The sequence below is a fragment of the Oenanthe melanoleuca genome, chromosome 19, assembly GCF_029582105.1.
Source record: "Oenanthe melanoleuca isolate GR-GAL-2019-014 chromosome 19, OMel1.0, whole genome shotgun sequence".
NCBI lineage: Eukaryota > Metazoa > Chordata > Aves > Passeriformes > Muscicapidae > Oenanthe > Oenanthe melanoleuca.
The window spans coordinates 6,825,334-6,849,535 of NC_079352.1; the positions used below are offsets into that span (position 1 = coordinate 6,825,334).

The 24,202-nt window shown below is 48.2% G+C and overlaps 3 protein-coding genes across 5 annotated transcripts in view; 1 reads left to right on the plus strand and 2 right to left on the minus strand.

Annotated features, from left to right (window-relative positions):
- Position 1: 1 nt before the first annotated feature.
- On the minus strand, positions 2-4,223 carry DERL2 (derlin 2). Its single transcript, XM_056506685.1, has 7 exons — positions 4,094-4,223; positions 3,689-3,754; positions 3,350-3,423; positions 2,850-2,943; positions 2,228-2,423; positions 1,570-1,660; positions 2-881 (listed from the first exon to the last, which is right to left on the minus strand). The coding sequence occupies exons 1-7, from the start codon at positions 4,184-4,186 to the stop codon at positions 776-778; spliced, it is 720 nt and encodes a 239-aa protein (XP_056362660.1). The 5' UTR covers positions 4,187-4,223; the 3' UTR covers positions 2-775.
- A 586-nt stretch (positions 4,224-4,809) lies between these two features.
- MIS12 (MIS12 kinetochore complex component) lies at positions 4,810-6,639 on the plus strand. Its single transcript, XM_056506631.1, has one exon. The coding sequence runs from the start codon at positions 5,017-5,019 to the stop codon at positions 5,647-5,649; it is 633 nt and encodes a 210-aa protein (XP_056362606.1). The 5' UTR covers positions 4,810-5,016; the 3' UTR covers positions 5,650-6,639.
- A 3,769-nt stretch (positions 6,640-10,408) lies between these two features.
- The window catches only part of CAMKK1 (calcium/calmodulin dependent protein kinase kinase 1), a 94,745-nt gene continuing 80,951 nt past the window's right edge, over positions 10,409-24,202 (minus strand). For all 3 annotated transcript variants that reach the window (XM_056506833.1, XM_056506831.1, XM_056506832.1), the window contains 3 exons: positions 23,122-23,250; positions 22,188-22,291; positions 10,409-14,998 (listed from right to left, as the gene is read on the minus strand). In XM_056506833.1, the coding sequence (XP_056362808.1) occupies positions 14,926-14,998; positions 22,188-22,291; positions 23,122-23,250 (306 nt within the window). In that variant the 3' untranslated portion in view covers positions 10,409-14,925. The remainder of the gene's footprint in view (positions 14,999-22,187; positions 22,292-23,121; positions 23,251-24,202) is intronic.

Genomic DNA, 24,202 nt, shown 5'->3' on the forward strand with positions numbered 1-24,202 from the left:
AAAGGATCCACAAGACATTTTATTCAACTCATCATCATTTGAGTCCTGACTCTAGACAAATTTTCTTCTCTAGTGCTGCAGGTCACTCAGTAACAGCAGAAAACACATGGGGCATGGATTTTGCAGGCACATCTATTTAACCACCAGTCTGAAACCTGGGCACCTGAACACACAGTCCTTGGGGGAAAAAAAACCCCAAATGACACCTTGGCCTGCAAAACATTCCAAAAAACCCAACTGGCAGAGTGAAAAGCTGCATTATGCTGCATATTGTGTTCCTGCAATTCAAAGATGACTGGAGACAGCAGCACCTCAGATTAAAAAACCTTTTGCCATTAAAACAGTGACTTAGCCTTTCAATCATCTTGTAGCTGTTTTATCCAAGAATAAAAAAAAAATACCTAAAACCCAAAAAGTTGGGTTTGTCCCCTGTAAAGTTTCCCATAGAGTTTCATGTATCAAATAACTTGAAAAAACCGCTTTAGAAATCACTTTAAACAAGTACTTGTGTGGCCTTGTTAACTGAAGTCAACAGCAAACCGTTTCCAGTTTTACATTTTTGGCTCCACTGGATTCAGGTGACGTCCAGCACAATGATCTCCCTGACTGGGAAAGGCTGGGAGTGCCTGGGGTGTGGCTGTTCCATAAAGTGCTTGTATCCAAACCATAGAGCTGTCAGAGAATCCTCTCTGTGCTGGGGAGGGAGAGTCCCCCCGTGGGGCTGGAGCCAGGCCAGGCTCTCCAGGGGTGGCTGGGTTTTGGCTCAGCCCCTGGTTTATCCCCCGAGGCGCTGCCCCTCTCCCCACGCGAACCCGCCCGGCCGCTCCTCGGGCAAGGGGTTGTAATTGGGGTCATCCTCCGGCGTGTCAAATATTGCCTTCCTGCAAAACACACAGCAGGGCTCTCCTTAGAACACAGAAAGATCAGGACAGCCCACATACTGCACATGGAACAGTGTCCTCCCTCAAGAACACCTTGCCCAGGCAGTGGGATTTATGCTAATTCGGAGCTTGCCAAATCAAGACTTCTGCTGTTTATGATATAAATATTCTAGGCCAGACCTCTTCAGGATAGTCCATGATTCTGTGAAAAATAACCATCAGAGGTGTTCTGGGAGAGCACCACAGGGGATTAGAGCATCCACACAAGAGGGAACTGAGTGGGAGCACCACAACACTGAAGGATTTTTTTTCCCAAAATTGTGATGTGAGGATGACTTACAGAAGAAAAAAAAATTAGATATCTTACATCTAATACCTCAGCCACTGTTCCCACTCAGCAGGGGACACAGCTTTAGTGCCACCAAAAAAAGCTGTCAGCAAAGCCTGACAAGTGTTATCAGAGAAACCAAAGGTAAAATCCTTTAGCTCTTCTCCCAGTTAAGTTGGCTCCCACTTAAATAAATGCCAGCTCCTTGTTTGGCAACATGACTTCAATAAAAAGCAAAAACAGACACTCCCCCAATTCTGCCTCTACCCAATTCACCAGAAGCTGATGTGACTGAATTCCAAACAGTTTTCCAAACAAGCACTTTTTCCATGTCTCTTCAAAGTAGACAACAATACTCACAGGACAGATGGTGTTCTCAGGAGCCTCCCACCACCAGGCTGATTGGGAAAGACATCCTCTAAGAAAAAATATATATGCCCAACAGCAATGCCTGGTACAGAAACAAAAACCAAAAGGTGATTATTAAATAGCTGTCCTTTACAACTCTCAAATGCTTTACACTAGAGTTTTCAGAAAAACAACACATTCTGATTCTTTCACAGAAAATATGATGATACAGAAATACAAAATCTAAGGAAGAAAACTAACAGCAGATAAAAAGCTTAACTTACACTACAGGACATTAATATTGGGAAAACATCCTGTCAGTGTTAAAAATACTAATGTTTTGGCTCTATTAGAGTTGATAAAATAGTAACATAAACTATTTTATTTCATTAGACTGATGCTGTGGTCAGATGATGCATGAGGGCTGATTCCAAGCAATAAAAAGCCAAAACATCAATACTATAATACTATTAATACTACTAAGCTCCTTCCATCCCTATCACAGCACAAAACATTCTACAATGGCTAGAAATCAGAAGAGCCTGGTATAAATATACCAGAAGAATTAACACCAAGTATTAGAGCATTTAGCCCTTGGATTTGTCCCCATTTTCTGTTTTTTGTAAAACATGAGGAGGAGCAGATCCTCGTGATTGCTGCCATTGCTCACCCAGGAGATCCACAATGATGGAGTTCCCCAGGAGCAGTGAAAAGCCCATCAACACCCAGGGGAGGAAGGGGGCTTGGAAGATGAGGAGACCGAAGAAGTTCATGCGGACGTAGGGATTCCTGCGGCTCCACACGTACACCAGCATGATGGTGAAAGCCTGCCCCAGGAACACCAAGTTCACAAACAGCCCAAAAAGCTGCCAGGGGTCATTAAGGAAACACTTGGGAGGACAGGAATTTCACAGTTTAATTTGTAACCCTGTGTTTTCCACACAGCTGGTAACTCCATTTTCCTAGGTGCAAATACATCAAACTACTGTCCATCAAAAGCTGCAGCAGGATTCAGGGTACCTGCAGCATGAAAAATCTCATTAAAGCATAATTTAATTATTCACAGACAACCTCAGCATGATCCCATACCTGATAACCTCATTTCCATGATCAAGCAGAAAAAAATCTGAAGAACTAGCAACAATAATAAAGTATTCAAAATCACCCTAACAAATACTGGCACTCCTTGTGCAACAAACTATCTGAGTGTCACAGTAACAACATGGTTTCAGTTCTCATTCACACATCTTCAGCTTTACTAGAGGAGCTTGGGATTAAAACAGAAAGGATACAGTCATTAAAAGTCCTCCAAAAAGGAACATAAATACAAAGTCTGCCGTCCGACCCCGGAAAGAGCCTTCCTCGAGCATGCGGCAGTACCGGTATCTGAGGCCACAGGTCAGGAAAATTCCATTGCAAATGAGCTTAGAGACAGACCCAAGCAGAAAACTATTCAATTCTACATCAGCTTAAAAGTGTTTTATCAATTTACTGCACCACTTGGCTCTTTCTGGATGCTTCAGCAGAGAGGGTGACCCAGGAGACAAAAAAAGTTACCTGGAATTTTCTCCTGCACCAGGTCAGCACCAACCTGAAGGAGCAGGCTTGTACAAATTCTTAACAGCAAGAAAACAACTGGCAAAATTCTTGACCACTTAAGAAGGAGACTCCCTTGAAGCCCACACCATTGCTGAATTGCCAGGAGCTCAGCCTTTCCTGTGTGCAGGTACAGCAACATTCCTGCACTCTGGAGCTCTGCTTGCCAAGGGAACCAACACTTGGTGAAGGATACAAAAAGATCATATTAAATAAAAAATTAAAGCCAACTGGTCCAAAGAACAAGTAGTTTGTGATTAACCTCCATATCTGGAAATAAGACAAATACAAGGACTTTAAACATGACAGCTTAATTTTATTGTCTAAGTAGATAGGCAAGTAACAATGAAACCGAAATCACCTTTACAGAAAATGAAACTAAGACCTATTTTAAGGTACAGTGGTCTGCACTCTGGCTACAGTAGCCTTTAAAAAGTATATTTCTAATACAAAAAGTACACTGTTTTGAGAAAACAAACACTAAAAAAACTCTACAGCACAGTTTAAAACCTCCCGTGCTTCAGAATACACTTACTTGAAAGTGCTTAAATATTAACTCAGGGTTGAAATACAGCTGGAAGGGCGTGATAAGTTCTAATTGCTGAAAAAGAAGAGAACGTTTTGAAAGGATCAATATAAGGAAAAAAAAAAAAATACACACCCACACCAGCAACCCAAAACGAGCCCAGTAAGTCCCCAATCAGCACTGTTAGTTTTCTGGCAAGGGGGAGCCTCAGTACCACAACCCGCTGGCGCTGTTGTTATTTATTCGTGCTTTGCACCTCCTGTTTCGGAATCCCTTGACCCAGGGGGCCCTCGGGGCTCCAGACCCGGCTCTGAGCTGGGCGGTGCCTGAGGGCTCCGCTTCCACGGGCACCCCGCTCCCCATTCCCGCCAGCACCTCCCTCCCTCCCTCCCTCCCTCCCTCCCGCGCACTGACCACGGCGGCGGTGGTGAGGACGCAGGCGGTGGTGTAGGCCCGGGTCACGGGCGGCACCTGCAGGTACTCCTGCCGGAACGTCTGGTACGCCATCTTGGCGGCCGCGGCCCGCCCTGCGCGCCTCCGCGCTCCCATTGGCTGAGCGCAGTGCCCTCCCTCCTATCCGCGCTCCCATTGGCTGAGCCACAGGGCCCGCCCTCCGCTCCGCGCTCCCATTGGCTGAGCGCAGTGCTCTCCCTCCGCTCCTCGCTCTCATTGGCTGAGATGCCCTCCCTTCCGCCCCCGCTCTCATTGGCCGACTGCCCTGCTCGCGCCCGCCGCTCCGCGCTCCCATTGGTCGCGCTGAAGTTCCCGCCCATCACCCGCGCTGTCATTGGCGGAGAGCCCAACGCGCGGCCGCGCTCTCCCCGCGCTGAGCCCGCCCACAGAGGGACGGAGCGCTCGGTGATTGGGCAGAGAGGGAGCCCTGGCGGGCGCTGATTGGCTGCGGGCGGGGCCGCCCTGAGGCGGCTCGAGCGAGGCGGGAAAGCGGCGGGAATCGGAACCGTCCTGAGGCACCGGCCGCGGGCCCCGCGCTCGGCCTGCGAACGGGAGCGGGAGGGCGGCCCCGCTGCCTGTGAGAGCCGCGATCGGGAGCGGGAGGAGCGGCCACGCTGCCTGTGAGAGCCGCGATCGGGAGCGGGAGGAGCGGCCCCGCTGCCTGTGAGAGCCGCGATCGGGAGCGGGAGGAGCGGCCCCGCTGCCTGTGAGAGCCGCGATCGGGGGCGGGAGGAGCGGCCACGCTGCCTGTGAGAGCCGCGATCGGGAGCGGGAGGGCGGCCCCGCTGCCTGTGAGAGCCGCGATCGGGAGCGGGAGGGCGGCCCCGCTGCCCCGGTAACACCGGGGAGCTCCGAGACCCTCCTTCCCCTCAGGCCCCGCCGCCATGTCGGTGGATCCCATGGCCTACGAGGCGCAGTTCTTCGGGTTCACCCCCCAGACGTGCGTGTTGCGCGTCTACATCGCCTTCCAGGACTACCTGTTCGAAATGATGCTGCTGGTGGAGGGCGTGATGCTGAAGAAGCTGGACAGCATTCCCGGCTGCAAAATCAGCCCTCCCCAGCTCCGGAAATGCACCGAGAGATTCCTGCTCTTCATGAAGGAGCACTTCGATAAACTCTTCTCTATGATGGAAGAAGTGCTGCTGCAGCTGGTGCTGAACATCCCGAAGAACGTGCTGCTGCCCGAGGACAGGGTGCAGGAGCAGTATCCCTACAGCAAGGAGGAGTTCCAGGCGCTGCAGGACGAGCTGCAGCAGCTGCAGCAGCAGTGCAGGGCTGAGGCGGCCGCCGAGCAGCAGCTGCGGGCGGAGCTGGAGGAGCAGAAGGCTGTCAAGGCCGAGCTGGAGAAGATTTTGCAGTGCTTTGATGGGCTTGAGAACATCTGCAGGGAGCACGGGGCCGGCAACTTCAAGGAAAGCTTTGCCCTCCTGACACAGAGCTCTAAGAAGCTACAGGGCGTGCTGAAAGATGTTAAGGAGAAGAGCAGAAAAATGAAGCTGCATGATCAGTTAATGTAATGGAAATTCTGAAAAGGCAACAGATGTCATACAGGGAGCTTGGTTGAAATTACAGGGGGTTATCTTTCCTTTACTCTGCTCGTCCTGCCAGGATTTGATGTCAAAGCTGTTGGACTGTGCCAGTTTGCACCTGTCTAAGGCAGGAAGGGGAGAAAAGCCTGTAAATGTAACTCAAAATGTTAACTTCGTAAATTTTGGTTGCATAACCAGAGTTTGAAAACATTGAATGTTACCTTTGAATGTTACCTTAGAACATAGTGTAGCAATTGCCCCTTTTAAGGGTTATGAAAACAAATCTCGTTAAGACTTGTAGGATGTACAGGTGGTTCCCAGCCTGAGGCTGGAGCAGAGGTCAGTGAGGCCATGGGGACTTTGCAGTCTCCAAGGAGCTGCCTGGCCCTGGCCACGGTGCCTTTCACTGTGTTTGGAAAGCCAGCAAGGAGGAAATGCAGGGGGAAGGATGACACTGATGCTGTTGACAAGGTTCTGATGAGATGTGTTGGCATCAAACCAAATTCCAGCCCAGTTTCTGGAATCTCAGGGTTCCTCACCACTCCACCTGTGCTTGTGTTTCTCTCAGCACAGAGCTGCTGCTCCACAGAGCAGAAGCCACTGGAGGAAATTAGTAATTCCATCACTTTGTCCTACTTCTCTTTGTGTTGCTTTATATATATTTGTTAGGGGGTTTTTGTTGCCCAGTGTCCCTTTTCTATTAAATATTAAAGTTCCTTTTAATAATGTTTTATCAGATTTTCCTGTGAAAATATTATGAATACTGATAAGCTCTTGTATCTTAATTAAACTTATTCTCTGTACTTAATTCAAAATCTCTGACAGTCTGTGCATCGTTCCATGGCAGTTTTTTAATCTCCTGTTTAGTCCTATCATTAAATATCAATATTAATTCCTACTTTACTAGCACAGAGGTTTAAAAGCCATTAACCCTGTGAATCATTTAGAGGTGACTGCAATAAAAAAGTGCATTGAAAACCTAAAACACAGTTTGCAATTCTTTCTTCCCTACATTGAGGAGGATGTGGAAAGTGTCACTTGGCAGCAGAGGGCACCAGCAGCCCGGCCCAGGGCTCGGCTCCCCAGGAGGTTGGTCTGTTTTCCCAACTCTGTAACTTTCCTGGACACCAGGAATTACTGTTTCCTCTGTTGTTTTATCCTCAGTAAATAGGACACACTTTTCCTGGGTGTTGTTTCCACAGTGACCACACACAGATTGGCAGAAAGCTGGACCCTACTGAGTTTATACACCCCAACTCTGTATTTTCCTTCAACAAGGAATTATTCCCCTTTTCACTTTTCTCCTCTCCCAGACAGACAGAAACAATTTCCTCTCCAGGTTCTCCCCAGGAGTGTGGGTGAGGGAATGCTGGGCACCATGGCTGTACTGGGCTGTGACCCACTCCTGACCCCTGGCATTCTGCTGTCCTGCTGTGCCACCAACCAGGAAAATGTGAACCTGAGATTGGCCATCCCACCCTCCAGGTGTGGATTTAGCCCATGCTCATTTTCTCCCAACACTTGCATGGGGCTGGAATATTCAAAGCCCCAGGTACTCCATAACACCCAATGTAAAAACCATAACCAGCTGTTGGTAAAACATTTCCAAGAACCTTTTTCAGAAGAAAAAGTCTCAATGTCAAGCACTTGGTGCAATGAACAGCCCAGCAGCAGAGCTGAGGTCTGAGGGGAGTAAAGCCACTGGTTTTCCTGCCAGGATAACACCCTCCTGGTCTGGGACACAGGATCCCTGGGGCTGAGGGTGTCCTGGCAGCTGGATCCCCTCTGCAGTTCCTGGGACTACCAGACTTGCAGCAAAACTCTGCCCTGGCAATAAAAGCGTGTTCTGGCTGTGAGGAGGAGGATGTGCAGCTGGATTTGCAGGCCCTGTGCATGGACAGGGGTCAGGTAAAGCAGGGAAGGCACTGGCTCAGTGTCCAGGGATGCTGGCTTGCCCTGCAAACCCCCAGGTGTCCAGCTCCTTGTATAAGGAGAAAACAGAAAATTTAAACTAAAAAACTTCTGGCAGCATTCACAGGCAGTCAGAGCACACAGTGCAGCCCTCCTTGACTTCGACACTGAATAATTGTGTAATTAGCAGCTGTTAATAAACCCACACCTGGCAAAATGCCAGGGGGGAGGGGGTTACCATATGCCTCCTCATTAAAAGCATTAATTACAGGCAGGAAATGCTCGTGGCAGCCACAAGTTTTAATTGCTTCACCTCAAACTGGTGGTGGGGCAGCTCCTGCCTTTGCCATGCCATGGTGGCTCAGGGCTCCCATCCCTGCCCACATCCTACTGCAGAAGGGACCCACAGGGCAGGGAAAAAGATAATTTTTCATTCTAATATTGAAAAAAAACCCCTGTTGTGGTAAAAAATTTTATTCCACAGGGATTTTTGCTGGCACAAACTGAGCAAGAGCATCTCCCATCCTTAAAACAACCCTGTGGAAACTCCAAATAAAAAATAATAGAGATGGACAGAGAGAGAGCCAGGCACTGTGAGTTATTCCAGCTGGTGAGTGAGCAGCTCTTCCCTAATGTGTTTGCACATCACACACCATAAAACAGGATGGGAGTGAACATTCTCAGTCCTCACTGGGATTTCCAGAGGGTGCCTCCCCTGCACCCCAGCCCTGGCAATAAAATAAATGGGGCATGGAAAATGGGCTCCCATTAGTGGCAAAACATTGATTTACTCAAGCAAAGAAACTCGGTCAGGGTTTGGCTGTGAGGGCTCCTGGCCCTGCTTGCTGGGCATCCCTGGAAATTGCTTTAGAAAAGAACATGGTAAACAACTTTTTCCTACTCAAGGAGGAGAAAATGGAAAAGCTGGAAATGTCTGGCAACAAAGGAATTACTCTCACATATGAGATTATTTTTTCCCCCTAATTAAACCATAGGAGAAAGGGAATTTTATTAGAAAGGTTCTGCTGGAGGGAGGCCTTGGAGACAGCTGGACAACAATAAAGGGTGAAGTTTATGATTCTCCTTTGCTGTGTCCCTCACACAGTTCTGCATGGCTTTGGCTGCTTCCCTGGCTGTTCATCCTGCCCTGCATCCACCTCACCCCTGCTGCAGTTGAGTTTGGGTTGGAACAGACCTTAAATATCATCTGTCTGCTCCCTGCCATGAGCAGAGATACCTTTTATTAGACTAGGTTGTGACAAATCATTGTAGGAATTTAATTTCAGCTTGAAGAGGAATAAAAAAAAATTAAATAAACCAAGCAAACAAACTAGAAAAATAACATTGAGGCGAGATGGAGCCTTTGGAGGTCAATCTACTGGATGGATCCTGCCAGGTGGTGATTCCCCAAAAGTGAATAGTGGTCTCACAGCTATGACCCCTCTGCTTGGTGTCTTTGTAGCTCTGATTAATTTTGTCCCCTGCTCACACCTGGGCAGCCATGCCTCCCAGGGCTGTGCTGCTGGGGATTTCATTACACTGATTCCCCTGTGGAAAGGAAATTCTCCTGCTGCTTTGTCTGCTTACTCCCACTTACACAATTCAGAATGTTATTCCCTCCTGTCACCTTAACTTCTAATAATTGGTATTTGGTGTAACACTACAGCAGACAGCAGTTCTTAATGAATATTATAATAAGCACTAAATTATAATTTACTGCTCTATAAATCCATTTTGATACATAGCCCACTCACAAGAAAATTAGGGGGAGCAGCTTCCAAGCCACTTACCTGGCTGGACCCAGCTCCAAACTGAGTGCCCAGCAAGATCCTAAATGACCATGAGCTCCAGGAGCTTTTCCTGGCCATCTGCATCCTCAGGGATCAGTGTGTTCATCTCATCCCCCTCTCTGACACCTGTCCCAAGGGCTGCCTCCCTCTGCACTCTCACCAGGCTCAGAGCTGGGGCTCAATCTGTCAGTGCCCTTGGGCTTGGGATGGGAGCTGCAGTTGGGGCTGGCTTTGGGCTGAACGTGGCACTTGGTTCAGGGCTGAGCATTTGGGAAGTGCCCAGAACTGGGGCTGGGCATGGAGTTAGGGCTGGCTTTTAGATTAGAGTTGGAGTTGGGCTTAAGGCTAAATGTGCCATTTGCCTTAGGCCTGGCCTTGAGATTGGGTGTGGGGCTGGGATGGGGTTAAATCCAGGACTGTGAGTGTGTCTCAGCACAGTGAGACTGAGATCAGCATCAGGGCAAGGTTTGGGACCAAGCACACACCCAGCACCACGGGGCAGATGTTCACTGCAGGATGTCACTGCCATCCTCAAGGAATATTCTCTTCTCCAGGCTGAACACCCCCAGCCTTGCAACAGCATTGTCAGGGCTAAGGAGATGCCTTCATCTTTAAAAAAAAATAAAATTCTGCAATATAAAAATGAGAGGAGCTTGGTGCCTCTGGTTTCCCCTCCTGGAGGAAGATGCCAGGAGCAGGGCAGGCTCAGCCAGTCCTGCCCCACAGCACCAGCTGAGCCCAGGATTTGCTGGGGTTTCCTCAACTCTGCTGAGTGAGCTCCAACCCAGGCCAGCCCCTCTGCAAAGAAAATTGCACTTTCCTTTGGAATCAAATGGAAGGAAGGCAAGACAATTTCAGCAGCCCCATTACAGCAAGAGGCTGGAATAGCTGGGGGTGTGTCACATACCCCTGAGCTTCTTCATCCAGGAAAAACTCAGCATGGAAAGGGTGATGAAAGGAATGCCTCCAACCCCTTTGGTGCAGCTGCAAACACCCAGGAACAGCAGCCAGTGCTGCCTGAGGAACTGCACTCACACCCAGGGTCATCTCTGTGGAATTTATTGTCATTTTCTCATCAGTTCTACAGTACAAAAGCATGCAAAAAATAGCCTCTCTCTTCATGGTACATATTTACAGTGCAACAGCCACGTGCTGTCACAGTACTGAGTGCATTTACATCATGCTGGAATCATAGCAGAGCACATACAGGGGCAGAGGTGCAACTTCAAGTGCAACAAGAGACTGAAATACCAACAGAACAGGCCTGGAAATCAGAAAGAGCAGCAAAATTACAGCACAGAGGATCTGCATTGTACCCTCATGAATTGCAATTCATGTTTTTTTGAATTCACACCATTGTTTGGGAGCACTTTGATTGATGGCTTGTGGACACTGACGGAGGGTGTGGGCTCTGCCAGCAGCAGCTCTGAGCATTCATGGCTTTTCTTCAGGAAGGGAAGGAGCAAGGCAGTGGCTGATGAGCTGCTTGCCTTCCCTCATCCCATGGAAGGCTGCATTCAGAGCAGCAGGGTCATGGCATCATCCAGGTTAGTTTAACCAAGCATGGACTTGTGCAGCAGGATCTGGACCAGAAAGGAATGCCTTGCACTGCCTTGCTCAGCAAACTCCACTACAAATGTGCCCTGCTAAAGCAGAGAAGTTTGGCACCTCATCCAAGTTCTATTTCCACACAAACCATCCTCTCCCTGCTTTCCAGTCTCTGCTGCACACCAGGGGTGCTCAGGCTCTCAGTGGCATCCCCAGCACAGCCCTCCTGCCTTGGGAAATTTACTGAGATCCCTGTCCCTGGGGGAGCCTGGGGCTCTCAGGGCTGGTGGGACAAAGCTCATGGGGTTTTTGGGCAAGATGGGAGGGAAAGCACTGAGCTGGGGAGAGAAACAAGCTCCCAGCACCCACCACAAAAAGAGAAAATCCCCCATGGCAGTGCTGCCAGGGCAGGACAGATTTGTGCTGAAGGAACATGAAATTTCTCCCAGCAGCTCCTCCCTGCAAGTCTGGCAATAAATAAGGAATGAAATCACACCTTGGAAGTTGTTCTATTGAGTCACTCTTTGTCCCTTGTCAGGCTCCCTCTGGTTGTAGCCCTACACAAAGTCACCTTTCCCACCAGCAGCCCTGATGCTGAAAACCTCCTCTGTTTGCAGCTGTGACATCCACAGCAGCACATTCCTGCCCAAAAAACACAGACTGTGCATTCCTCAGTGCAGGACAAAAGAGACTTGACCAGGATTTTTACTTAGCACCAACCCCAAAACCTAGAGCCATTAATTGAGCAAGACAAAGAAATCCACCTGGAATCAAAGAGATGTGCTGTTCCCCCAGATGGGAAAGTTCTTTCAATAAAATCATCCTCTGCCTGGAAGAATCTGGAAAACTTGACCAGATGCAGGGAAAGAGGAGCTCTCCTGGTGGCTCTGAGCCCAGCTAACACAGGCAGAGCATCCCAGTGCTCCAGGAACAGCAGAGGTGAGGATTTGGAGGGGAAAACCCCAGAGCACACACCTAAGCATGAGTGTGCCACAGCTGCTCTGCAGAGCCCATGTGAACCCCATCCCCTCCATCACTGAGAGGAGCAGACAAATATTTACCCACCCAGCTGAAGAGAATGATTTTACTCAAGAGCTAAAAGCACTGCCTCACCAGGGATGTTTATCCTCAAATAAATCCCCTCTCTTCAGTCTCTTCCTTTCTCCAGAGCACAGCCAGTGTTGCTCTGAGCTGCTCTAACATGCACATAAACAAGCAAGGATTTCATGCAGCTGAGTGAGTAGAGCCTGTTTTTGCCTGTCTGAGTGTTTCTCCTGCTGCCAGGGCACGTTTTTCATCTCATTTCATGCAAGTTTTCAGGCTGCTGTCTGTGACACTATAGGGCTGATTTCTGGGCTATAAAGGAAAGACTCTTGGCAGATTTGCTGAAGCAACAAGGTGTGACACCAGCTCAGAGCTCAGCTGTACAACTCAAGGAGTTGGTTCTTGCACCTGTGGGAACAGCTACAGAAGGATTTCTTTTAGCTGCAAGGGCAAATATTTCAAAGTAGATTTTGAGACAATCATAAAAAACATCCATTCCTCTCCAAAACTGAAGTGATGATTTAGGTACCACTGAAGGAAGAGGATATGGAGCTCATTTGTAACTCACCATTTGTTTGGTTGCAGTGACTGAGGCTGAGAACAGCTTCCTGCAGCCTTGCCCCACCAGCTGCCACCCCTGGGGCACCACTAAAATCACACCAACTGCCTGGGTTAGCAGACTTTTCTTGCCACAGATTAAAAATACAATAACTAACCCCATGTTTGCATTCTTAGAGCTCTTTGAGCACAACCCAGGCATTGCTTGGATTTCAGAAGTGCCACAGGGATGAGGATCACCAGAACTCCCTTTTCTGCCTTTTCTGGGGTAGGGCATGTTCCTGAGATGTGTCCTTGTTCCAAGGTCACTCCCTGGCCCTGGGGACACCAGCTTTTTCCACAAACTGGAGGACAGCTTGGCCCCTGGTGTGCAGCAGGAACTGGTGGCACCACAGCACAGATCAGTTTGTATCCACAGACTGTCCTTTCCACAGGCACCTGGACAATCTTTCCCATTTGCAGAATCCCCTGTGCTCTCAGGCTTTTCACTCCCTACCTCTGGGTACTTGAATCTTCATTACAAGGCAGCAGGATCCAAGCAGAAGTGTGTCCCAGGCTGGGGGAGGATCAGGGCACCCTCCTGGTGCAGGACCAGGCTCCTCAGAGGATGCTGAGCTCACAGCTGGTGCAGACACAAACAGGATTTAGCACCTGGAAGCAGCAGTGCAGAGCTCAGGCCCACAGCAGTAACCTTTACAGGATCCAACAGCATTGCCAGCTTTCAACACTAAAGCTCTCCATTAAATAGAGGAGCAGCAATGTTCTCCCCCATTTTGCCAATATTTACAGGTGAGATGCAAGGAGGAGCCCAGGCTGGGGACTGCTGGGCATCCCACTGAGGTGGCTGAGGATGAGGGAGGGGAGGTGACAGGCTGGGGACACACAAAAAGCACCAGCAGCAAAGCCCAGCTATAAAATGTTGGGATCCACCAAATCAGACTGCAGCAAACAGAACAGGAGCACCAGGATACACCAGTCACCACCACCAACCCTTGTACTTGTGTTCCCTTGCACAAAAAATGAGGGAACAAAGCCCCAAGTCCTCAGGATTAACCTAAAAACAGACACTAAGATGATTATGTAGGAACCAAATTTAATCCTTTCTTTAAGTGCTATAAAATAAGATTCCAATCCCACTGGTTTCCCAGGGGCATGTTCAGACCCCATAAGGCTCAAGGGAAAATAATGAGATATATTTTGACAGATGGATGTCACTGGTTTTTACTCTCTGAATGGAAGAGTGAAATGTTTGATTATCCACACAGTCTGTACAGTCAACAGCCACAGAAATGGCTGTATTTGCCTTTTTGTATTTGCCTTTTTAAGTGCAATCTTACCAGTTGTCAAACTGTTGAGATGAAGCTTCTAACCCCAAGTTTAGAAGCAATCTATGGATAAAATAGCAGCATCAGCACATGCATAAAAACCAGAGTCTTAAAATAAAATTAAAAATTAAAGCCTTTAAAAAAAAAGTCAAAAGATCAAGTTGTGAACTTGCACTCTAGTTTCTAAACATTCTCCACCAACATTTCCCATCCTAGGAACCTGTCCCAGTTGGGATAAATTTCAGAAAACTAAAGTTTAGAAGCATCAGTTACACAAGAGATGAGGAAGAGAAGGAAATGAAATAAAGCAAAGCCCAAGCCTGCCTCTCTTTCCAGATGCAGAACATGGTCTGTGGGTGCAGAACTGGTGCAGCTGATGGGGCTGATGGCATTCCCAGCTCTCTGGGAGGAGCAGCCCTGGCAGATGTCCCTGGAGCACTAAGCTGTTCTGTAGCAGCATATCCCCATGCCCCAGAGCTCTGTGACCTCCCCAGGCTCATTGCACAGCAGGGAATCTGGTGTAACTCCTCTGCTCTACAGCACTGCCCTGAGTAAGGCCAGGACTGACACTGTGCAGAACCAAGGGGTGACAGGAAAAGGGGAGAGAGAGAAAGGAAGGCATAGGGAGGGACAGTGTTCACTCCAACAGCAAGATCTCATCCTCTTTTATCTGATATCCAAAGACATTTTGCCATCACCTCCACACCAGAGCAGACTCCTGATGCACACGAGTGCATTAAATAAAACAGTTGCTCTCTGATACAAAACCTGTCTATAATGCCATTTGTTTCTTCTTGATGCTTGAAGTAGAGAATGCAAAAACACAAGGATAAGAGTCTCTGGAGGAGAATGACCCTTGAGGCAAACCACCTCCATTCCTTGGCTGAGAGCCTGGGGTGAAGCACAGGTGGAGAGCAAGGCACACACGGAGAGCCACAGCTCCTCTGCTCCTCTGTCCTGCTCTGAGCTCCTGCCTGCCTTGCCTTGGTCCATGGCTGCTGGGCTGGCTCTGCTGCTGCTGCTGCTGCTGCTGCCAGGCCCTGGCTGGGGATGAGGGTGATGATTTGGCCAGCCCCTGGCACCCTGGCTCAGGATGCAGCCTCGTCCTCGCTCACGTCGGGCAGCTCCGGGTCCCTGGCGGCTTCTCTGCTGCCCTGGCTTCTGCAGGGGGCAAGAAAATAAACACATTTATAGGCACAGAGAGAGGCAGGGGGGGTTTGTCCAACCCAGGTCAGCAATATCAACAGGGAACAGCAGTGAACCCACCTGTAGTGCTGACACCACACCTCAGCAATATCCCAGCCCTGCAGTGATGTGCAGCTTGTGCCCAGACACCTGCTCCCAAAAACTGAGCTCTCCACTTCCCTGAATGCCCTTCTCCATGAGGTTCTAGGGGAAAGTCTTGCAGACCAGCAGCATGGCTTCCAGATTATCTAGTCTGCATTTGCAGAGTTCTGGCTTGCTCTCCTTTAATCTGATTTTTTTATAAAGAGCAGAGTGAATGGATCAGTTGATCCCACAACTGCTTCTCCAAGGTGCTGCTGTAAATGGCAGTAAAATTAAACAAACAAAATCCAGTTTGTCTTACACAAAAACTGTGTGATTTTGGTTTCTGTGAGCTTGCCTGGTCCCCAAAACAGCAGTCCCCAAAAGCTGAGAGCAGCAGCCCTAGAATCTCAGCCAAGGTCACTTACTTGCATTGCACATAGAACACAGTAACTTCAGCCTTTTCCTCCTACCCCTAACTTTTGATGTTTTCCCATGTAGAAGGCTTGAGCTGCACTGTACTGCAGGGCATCCTCAAGAGCAGCACCTGCACCCAGCCCAGCCACCCCAGCATGTGACTGTCACTGTGCTTTGGACACAAGGGGACACCTCCAGGTGCCACCCACAGCAGAAACCTTGCAGATGACTTCACCTAAAACACCCATTTCTCCATCACAAGGATATCCACAGCACAGAGGAGGTGATGATCTCCAAGCAGTTGTGTCTCCCAGGTGTCCTGCCTTGCTCACACCACTCTGCTGCATCACAGAATGGTTTGGGTTGGAAGGACAGACCTTGAAGATCATCTTGTTCAGGGCAGGGACATCTTCCACTGTCCCAGGCTGCTCCAAGCCCTGTCCAGCCTGGCCTTGGGCATTCCAGGGACCCAGGGGCAGCCACAGCTGCTCTGTGCCAGGGCATTCTGCAGAACACTGCAGCCTGGCAGTGGAGTGGCAGTGCTGCTGCATGTCCTGGAGCACACAGGGTTTGTGGGGAGTGGGTTCCAGGGGTATTTCCTGGCTAGGAACAACACACAGTACACACAGTGCTAACCCAATTTTTGAAGAAACCAGAAATGTTTAAAACTCATGCTCCCTTCTCCCTCCACTTCAGTAAAGCCCTGCAACAAACCTGACCTTGAACCTAGGGACCATTTCCCTGCAGGGCAGGCTGAGGAACAGCCCTGTCTTCAGTGCCTGTCATCCCCCTCTTCAAATGATTGATCACCTCATTTAGCAGCAGCAGCTCTGCTCTGTGGCAGCTCAGCACAGCCCTGCCTGCTGCATCCTGCTGATCCTGCTCCTGCCGGGGGGTCTCAGAGCCCCTGCCTCTCCAAACACCTCAGTGTGAGGGTGGCAGGACCCTCATGGTGACAAACACCATCCAAACAGCTGGGGCTGCCATGGAGCAGCAGATCCAGTGCCAGAGCTCCATGTCTGCACAGAGCCAGACTTGTGCTGTGAGGCCTCAGGCTGGATGGGAATCTCCAGTAAATACCTCTTGGCAAGAAATAAGACTCTATTTCTCTTATATTTTTTAAGCCACAGGGGAGCAAAGCCTGGTCTGTGCAATTACCCAGGAGAGCACATGGCTGTGACCCACAGCAGCTGTGGGATTCCCATGTGTTTCATGAGGCTCCCCACACTGGCCTCCCAAACACAGGATGGTGTAGGACAACCTACACAGCACAAACACACACCCTGGCAAGTGCCTAATTCCTCCTCTGGGTCCCCATTCAGTGCAATCACCTGTGCTCATGCACCAGCTCTCAGTCCCCATCCACCCTGCCTGCCCTCTCCTGGGTATTTTTGGAGAACCTCTGCAACTCCTTCCTCACTCAGAGCAGGCAACATCCTGGCTCTGGCTCATCCATTTGTCTCAGAGCAATAAACCAGAGCCAGGCAGAGTCTCCACAGTGCTGGAGCTGCTCCCAAAGGTGTTTAGAGATGTGTGGCTGTTTCCCAGTTCTCAGCTCAGGATTTCCCAGCCTGGCTGGAGGCTGTGTCCTGCCACAGGACTTCCCACTGAGGTGTCTGGAAGCAGCTCATCATGGTTTGCATTAATGTTGTTTTGTTATTTAACAGAATTAATTGGACCAACACTTCCTACAAGGGTCTGTGCAAGTGGTTGGACAAGTGATCATGTTTTGATGAAATCCTGGCTGGAGTAGGGTGGGGTGGTCACTTGGAGCAACCAGTTTTGGTCATCCCAGAGCCCTCCCAGTGCTGCACCAGAGGCAGAAGCACAAGGGAGTGGTGCAGCATCTGAAAGAGATGGCTCCAGCTCTTTGTTTTGCATAGCCACTAAATATTAAACTCAAATTATGAAGCTCAGCCTTTCCCAAATTCTGTAGCTATTCCCTCTGCAAATATGGGGCTGAGCACCAGTTCCTGCTAAAACCCAACAGGTTTTTCTTTTCACCCCTCCACCCCTGAAAGCAGCTTAAATGCCAGAGCATCACAAATAGAAATAAAAATAAAAAAGCATACATAAACATTAGTGTCACACACACAGAATGACTGCAGGAAAGCTGCTCCTACAGGAAGGAAGGATGGAGCCAAATGCTCTCACTACCACACAGATCACACAGGCTGAGGAAGGGACACAGGATTCTACAGCACCCAGGGGAAACACAGACATGGAATTACCTTAAAGATGGATGCAAATATACAGATGTGTTTAAGAGGAATCTGTCCCTGAGAGCAAAACAATGAGACAAAGGAAGAAAGTGATCATGAAGACAATGGCAGCAGGAGAAGGAGTTTGTATTTCTGTGCCTATGCAGAGTGGGATGGGGATGGAACATCAGCCACATTTACCTGAAGGACAGATGAGGACAGGCACTGGGAGCACTGGCACAAACCCCCAGCACTGCTGAAAGCTCCAGGGGACCCTGGGCCATGGCACTGGGCACCTCTGGGCTCTTGTGTCCTATCAGCCCCTTGTGCAGTGGGGCAGAGCCCCAGCAGCACTGAGCCCCTCCCTGGTCATTCCAGAGGAAAATCCTGTGGCACAGCTGTGAGGAAACCTACCTGCATGGCTCTTCCCACAAAACTGGCAGTTCTCTCTTTGGGAGAAGCTGTTTCTGCTTGGACACCTGGGCCAGCCACTGTTTTACCTCCTTTTCCCCTTGGCTTCTTCCTGCCTAACCTACATGTAAAATATGGCCCTAAGGGCAGGGACAGCCCTGGTGGTCTCTTTTTGGGAAGGCTGGGAACAGAGAAGGCTTTTTAAACACCAACTGATCCCCCACAGAGGAGCTGACAACCACATTTCATCAATAGTATTAGCAACCATAATGAGAAAGTAAATTTGGTCTGTCAAAACACAGCAATTAATTTGATAGGTAGTAGTTGCAATAAATGAGAGCAATAAAATGTGGTGAAGCCAGTGCTGACTCAATTAGGAGAAATGTGGAGCAGGCAGAAGAAATGCAGCAAACACTGCTACCAGAAATCCAGAACTCAGCTGTGAATGGTGAACTGGGCTTAAAAAATACTCTGGAGGTGGAAAATTAGAAAAGATCAGTTGCTTCTGCAGCCACACTAACGATGGGTTTGAACCTGGCCACAGTCTGCAGGGTCTGTGAGACTCCATGGATCACTGGCTGTCCTTGGAGATCCTGCAGAGAGGCAGGACCCAGAGACACCTGGCCAGTGCCAGCTGGCAGGGTGAGGTGACAGCTGGCAGCACTCACAGCACTCTAGGTGTGCAAAGCAAGGGCTGCTAAATGGGGCATCTTCATTTTAGCTCCCCTCCACCTGCTGAGTGTGTCTGCACTGAGCATCTGCCTTTTAAACTGCTCACTGCTGATAAACAGAGCAATAAATAACAGCCAGGAGAGGATTTGCTTCTTCCAGGCCTAAAGAGTGCTAAAAAAACCCTTTCTCTCCTCCCAGTATTACCTTAAGAACTGTTTCATATCAGTGGTGTCTCAATGGTGTCCTCTAAAGGCACCAAGGTTACAACAGCAAAGCCCTGCTGCTACCACAGGCATCTGCACAGAGCAATTCCAGGAACAGAGCCCAGCATGCTGTGCAGGTAATGCAGGAGAAATTAAAAAAAGATTCAGCCACATGATTTAGTTCCCTCCTCTCCAAATCCCAAAGAGTGAGCTTGAAGGACAGCTCCATTTTCAGTCATCAATTAGGCATCAAACACCAGAAAGCTCTGGTGCCAGAGCTCAGCTCAGCTGCCAGAGGATTTCCTGCAGAGTATATCCTCAGAAATGGCACAGATGAAAGATGCTTGAAGCAGCAGTGAGTGGGGCTCTGGCAATTTCACATGCAGCCTAATTAAATAAATTGAATGTGGAACTGGAGTATGCTCATTGCTTTCCTTGTTTCTTCCATAGAAACACAAGGAGTTATTTCCCACCTACAACTAGAAGGAGATGCAATATTACAAATGCTGACTTATGTCCCTCTAAAGACACTGGGGAGAGGGAGCTCTGTGGGGGAGAGCTTGGGAATCTGTGGCTCATTTTTCTCTCAAGAGTGATGGACATGCAGAAACTCTGCAGAGCCTTACCACAGCAATATTACCTGCTCCTGCAAGATCCTAAAACCCCACAGAAACCCAGACTCACTTGAAACTTATTTTAACACAGCTCTATTCATAACATTGTCACTTTATATGTGCAGCAAGGATGGTTTTTCTAGGGAACAACCAATATGAGTTAAGAAGTGAATGAGCTTGGTGTCTACTCTGTTTGCCCCTGAGGAAATAAAACTGTGATCAAGAGATAACTCACTGAACAATGAATATTTCCCACTTAGCCATGGCTCACTTGAAATTAATGCCATTAGATCCAACACAACTATTTAAATTTGAAGTTATTTTCATTAGATTCAGTCAGTAAAGTGTTTTCCAAAGTTTGAAATAATCATAATCCATATGCCTTAAAAGGAGCATCCCTGCTGTAGTGTTTAATACACAACAGCATTTCTTGGAGAGACTTTGCAAGTACTTTTCTTTAAACAATAGTTTTGAGATGGGTTCTCAAAGCTCCAGTTGTGCATGAAGTAATTTAGGATTAAGTCAATTGTTACTGCCAAATATTGGCACTGATGGCATGAGACTGAGAAATTAGGCACAGGGATTAGTGCAGTGGAGAATTGGCACATTCACATTGATTTTGGGTATTTCTAAGTGCTCACACAGCTGGGCAGAGGCCAGCCCAGCAGGGCTGCAGCTCCATCCCTGGCCTGGCATGGTTCTGTAAACCCAGGGCACCAGAGACTGCAGCACAACAGTGGAAATTACGCACTGCTTTAAAAAATAAACCTTTCAGTCTGTACAAGGAGCCTGAAAATGCACAGGACCAGAATGAGCTGAGACAGGGAAAGATGCTGGGTTTCAATGAACTGAGAAAAATCTGACTAGCAACCATAAAAAGGAGACAAAAGTAGAGGCTTATAGCTCATCTAGAAGGACTAAGAATATTTCATAAAGGACAAGACATTGATAATGTGGCTGATCAGAAGCTCCACAGCTACCTGGGATCAAATGAACTTTGTTGGTTTTTTTTTTGAGCAGATACTAAAGCACCCAGCTCCAGGCAGGAACCAGCATCAAGGGTCAAGGAATTTTTCCACCACCAAGCATCTCAAATGAAGGCAGAAGGGGACAGGTCCCTTTTGGACACAGGCTCAGACTGAAATATCAGTTCAAGCAGGGTTTGACAAGAAATTCTGCCTTGCTCCAAGTTACCTGTCTGGGAGAGTGGGAAGAATAAAACACATTTTTCTTTAAATTTAGTGAATGTTTCCCCATTTCAGAGCAATGCAATGCAGTGACCAGGAATGATAATGAAGATATAGGTAGGAATGTGTGTCCAATTAGGAATAACTAATCTGGAAGGCATTGAGTGAAAAGGAACAAATCAGGGCAAATCCCTTGTGCTAGGATGGCAAAGGAGCTGTGACTGCCCTGCTCCACAGCAGCACTCATGAACAGGGTGTTCAAATGCCAAACTGGAGTCTGGCCATGGACACCAAGACAAAGTCTTCACTAAAGTCTCAACACACAGCTGGGGACCCAGAATATTATCATTCTTAATTGAGCTGAGCCCTTAAATCCCCACACACCTGTGAGAGACAGAGAGAGACTCCTCTAATTGTGTTGTCAATGGTGCAGTGAGACCCAGAGGAGTCTGCTAGGAATGGGACTGGGATTCTGGGTGGAAAAGAATCATTTCAGGACAACACAGCTTTGTGGTTGTCAGCCACAGCCTTATAGATCCTGTAGGATGAGAACTTCATTTATATAAAATAATTGTCCCAGGTCAGGTTACTGGTCCAGCTGTTATTTACTGGACTGATGGCCCAGAATCCTGGCTCCAAAATCAATCAGTGACAAAAATGAGGGAGGAAGAGTAAGAACCAAGTAAAGGAGACTTCTCTCCCCATCACTGTACACAGCATCATGGTTAAAAGCTGTTGATGAATCTGTTAGTCATCAAGATCTCTATTCCCTTTTTAATCCCAATATAGTAATTTATCCCCAACCTCCAAAGCATCCCCTTGCAATGTGTTCCATTATTTCATTAACTGGCAAAAAACTGTGTGGAAGAAATACTGTATGTGGTTTCAAGTGAAAAAGCAATTTCAAAGTGCTCTCATTTGTCTGACCATGATATCTCTGCCCAGACTTGGGCATCAGACCACAGGTCAAATTCCACCATCTCATTTTGAGTTAAAAAACCTACATAAACTGCTCATTTGGTACCATTTCTTTTGTTCATAGAAAAGGGAGAAGAATTAAACCCTCCAATATATATCCAAAGTAGACTTATTTTACCACACCAATCTCTAATGGATCTTTGATCACAGCATTATAAACTAATAGGTGAAAAAACAGACTCAAGTTTAGCACCTTACATGTGTTTAGGCCAGAGAGAACTGCATCCCTAAGAGAGTTTTTAGGCTGCAGTAGTACACTGTATTTCAACCTGAGAGGACTTCAGGTAGATTTTATCTCCAGTGTTTGATGCAGAAGGGAGTTTTGTCTTTAAATGCTTTAAATCTTTTGCAGATTTGCAAGCTGCTTCCCCCACACCTTGGCCCTGCCTGTAGGTACCTACATCAGCAGGTTCCCTGGGGCTGACATGGATCTCTCCTCCCTCCTCGTCTGGACCTCGAAGGGATTCCCAAAGGAGCGTTTCCTCAGCATGGCCTTCACCAGGATCTTTGGGGAAGAGAACAGACCAGTGAGAACAGCAGCACTGACTCCTGGCAGCTACTTTAAAGGAGTAACAACAGCCTCCTTAATAGTTCAGCTGACATTTTACAGCCCCACAGCAAAGGAACCCACAGAGCAGCTGCTGGGAGAGCCAGGCTGCTGCAGAGCTCAGGCACAAGAACTTCACAGTGGCTCAAAAAGCCAGGATTTCATGTGCCCTCCCCAAACCTCCTCCTCCAGCTGCAGGCTTCAGCACAGCCCCCTGTGCAGTAATACTGAACAAGTTTAAGCCACAGTGATGTGTCTGAAAAGTCCAAACTGTGCTCTGTATTGTCTGCACCAGCCGAACTATATTTTGCTGGTTTTCCCCATATTTTGCTGCCCAGTTGTTTTTCTCCATATTTTACTGTTTCTTCACATGCTTAGCTGTTTTTCTGTATATTTCTTAGTTTAAACCAATGTTTATAATAAGTGCACAGAATAATCCATTTTTAAGTGTTTTTCAACAACTTGTTGAAACCCTTCAAAGCCACTGAAACAAAAATTGTGCTAAATTGGGAGAAAAGAAGCTAAAAAACAAAACACCAAGATTAGAAAACCCAAGATAAAGGTGGGTGGTGAAGTTTTAGACAACTACCAATCATTGTACCAGAGAAGCTCGTGCAAGGTGTGTGAACAGCATAAAAGCACCAATCAAAAAATGCATAACTGTGCAGACAGGAGTCTTAGAATGTATAATTAGGGCTAAAAAGTAAACAATAAATCAGCTTCTGCATAATCATATTAGCTTGCTGTCCAGAAGTCCTGCTCAGAGGATGTGGTGATTGCACACATACCACAGCTGGCAGGCTGGGGATGGTCTTGACAGAGTTCTTGACCTCCTCCTCGGTGACCTCCACCACGGAGCAGTGCTCCTCCTCCAGCGGCAGCGGCTCCGCGCCGCCCCTGCTCAGCCAGGGGTGCACCTGCAAGACACACAGCCTGGGCTGGCAACGGGCACAGGGCTCACTGAGCTCCAGCTCCCACTGCCAGCCACGTTTCTGAAACAGCTGCCTTGGTGTGTTGGGTTGATGTGGCCAGAAATGTGGATTCTGTCCCCATCTGTTAATCCAGCTGGGGCAGTGACCCTGATCTCCTGGCACACATTATCTGCTCATGGGCCATCTTTAAACCAGCTGGGCAATCATCTTTATCTTCCCACAGCCCATCCTCCCTCCAGGAGATATCATCTGCTGCTGGCCCAGTGAGTCCCAGGGCATGACTGATAAAATTCCATCATCCCACTGGGAGATGCTCCAGCCAGGGGAGCAGCCAAGCCTTTCCTACCCAGATAAAAACTGACATTTTGGACACCAAGGCACCTTCTTTCCACTGGATTCCAGAGGAAAGCCAGACCTTTGCACATCATCCCTGGAGCTTCAGAGGAAACTGCACCTTCTCCAGGAGCACTGCTCCAGCTGAACCACATCTGCCCCTGCAGGAGGATGCAGCCACCATTGAATGGGACTGTGCCAACACCCTGACTGACTGACGGGTGTCAGCTTGGATTCTGACTCTGGCAGGGTTTGGGATTGTTCTGTGTAATACTGCATTTCTATTTTAATTTTCCTAGTAAAGAACTGTTATTCCCAATTCCCATATCTTTGCCTGAGAGCCCCTGAATTTCAAAATTATAATAATAATTTGGAGGGAGGGGATTTACATTCTCTATTTCAAAGAGAAGCTTCTGCCTTTATTGGCAGACACCTGTCCTTCAGACCAGGAGACTTGGAAAGAAATGGCTGCAGTCTGGCTCAGTGCTGTCACACTGCTGCCACCAGCCAGCACCATGGCACCCTCTGGATCAAGTTTGAAGCACTTTGAAAACCTGAGTTATCTGGAGCATTTTCATTTTCTGTCTTGCATGCAGCAGAGCAA

Coding starts and splice junctions, on each gene's coding strand:
- DERL2 (XM_056506685.1), bottom strand. CDS start 4,186: ATGGCGTACCAGACGTTCCGGCAGGAGTACCTGCAGGTGCCGCCCGTG. Junction 3,424..3,688: donor TAATATTTAAGCACTTTCAA/GTAAGTGTATTC, acceptor TCTTATTTCCAG/ATATGGAGGTTAATCACAAA. Junction 2,944..3,349: donor TTATTTAATATGATCTTTTT/GTATCCTTCACC, acceptor CTGTGGCCTCAG/ATACCGGTACTGCCGCATGC.
- MIS12 (XM_056506631.1), top strand. CDS start 5,017: ATGTCGGTGGATCCCATGGCCTACGAGGCGCAGTTCTTCGGGTTCACC.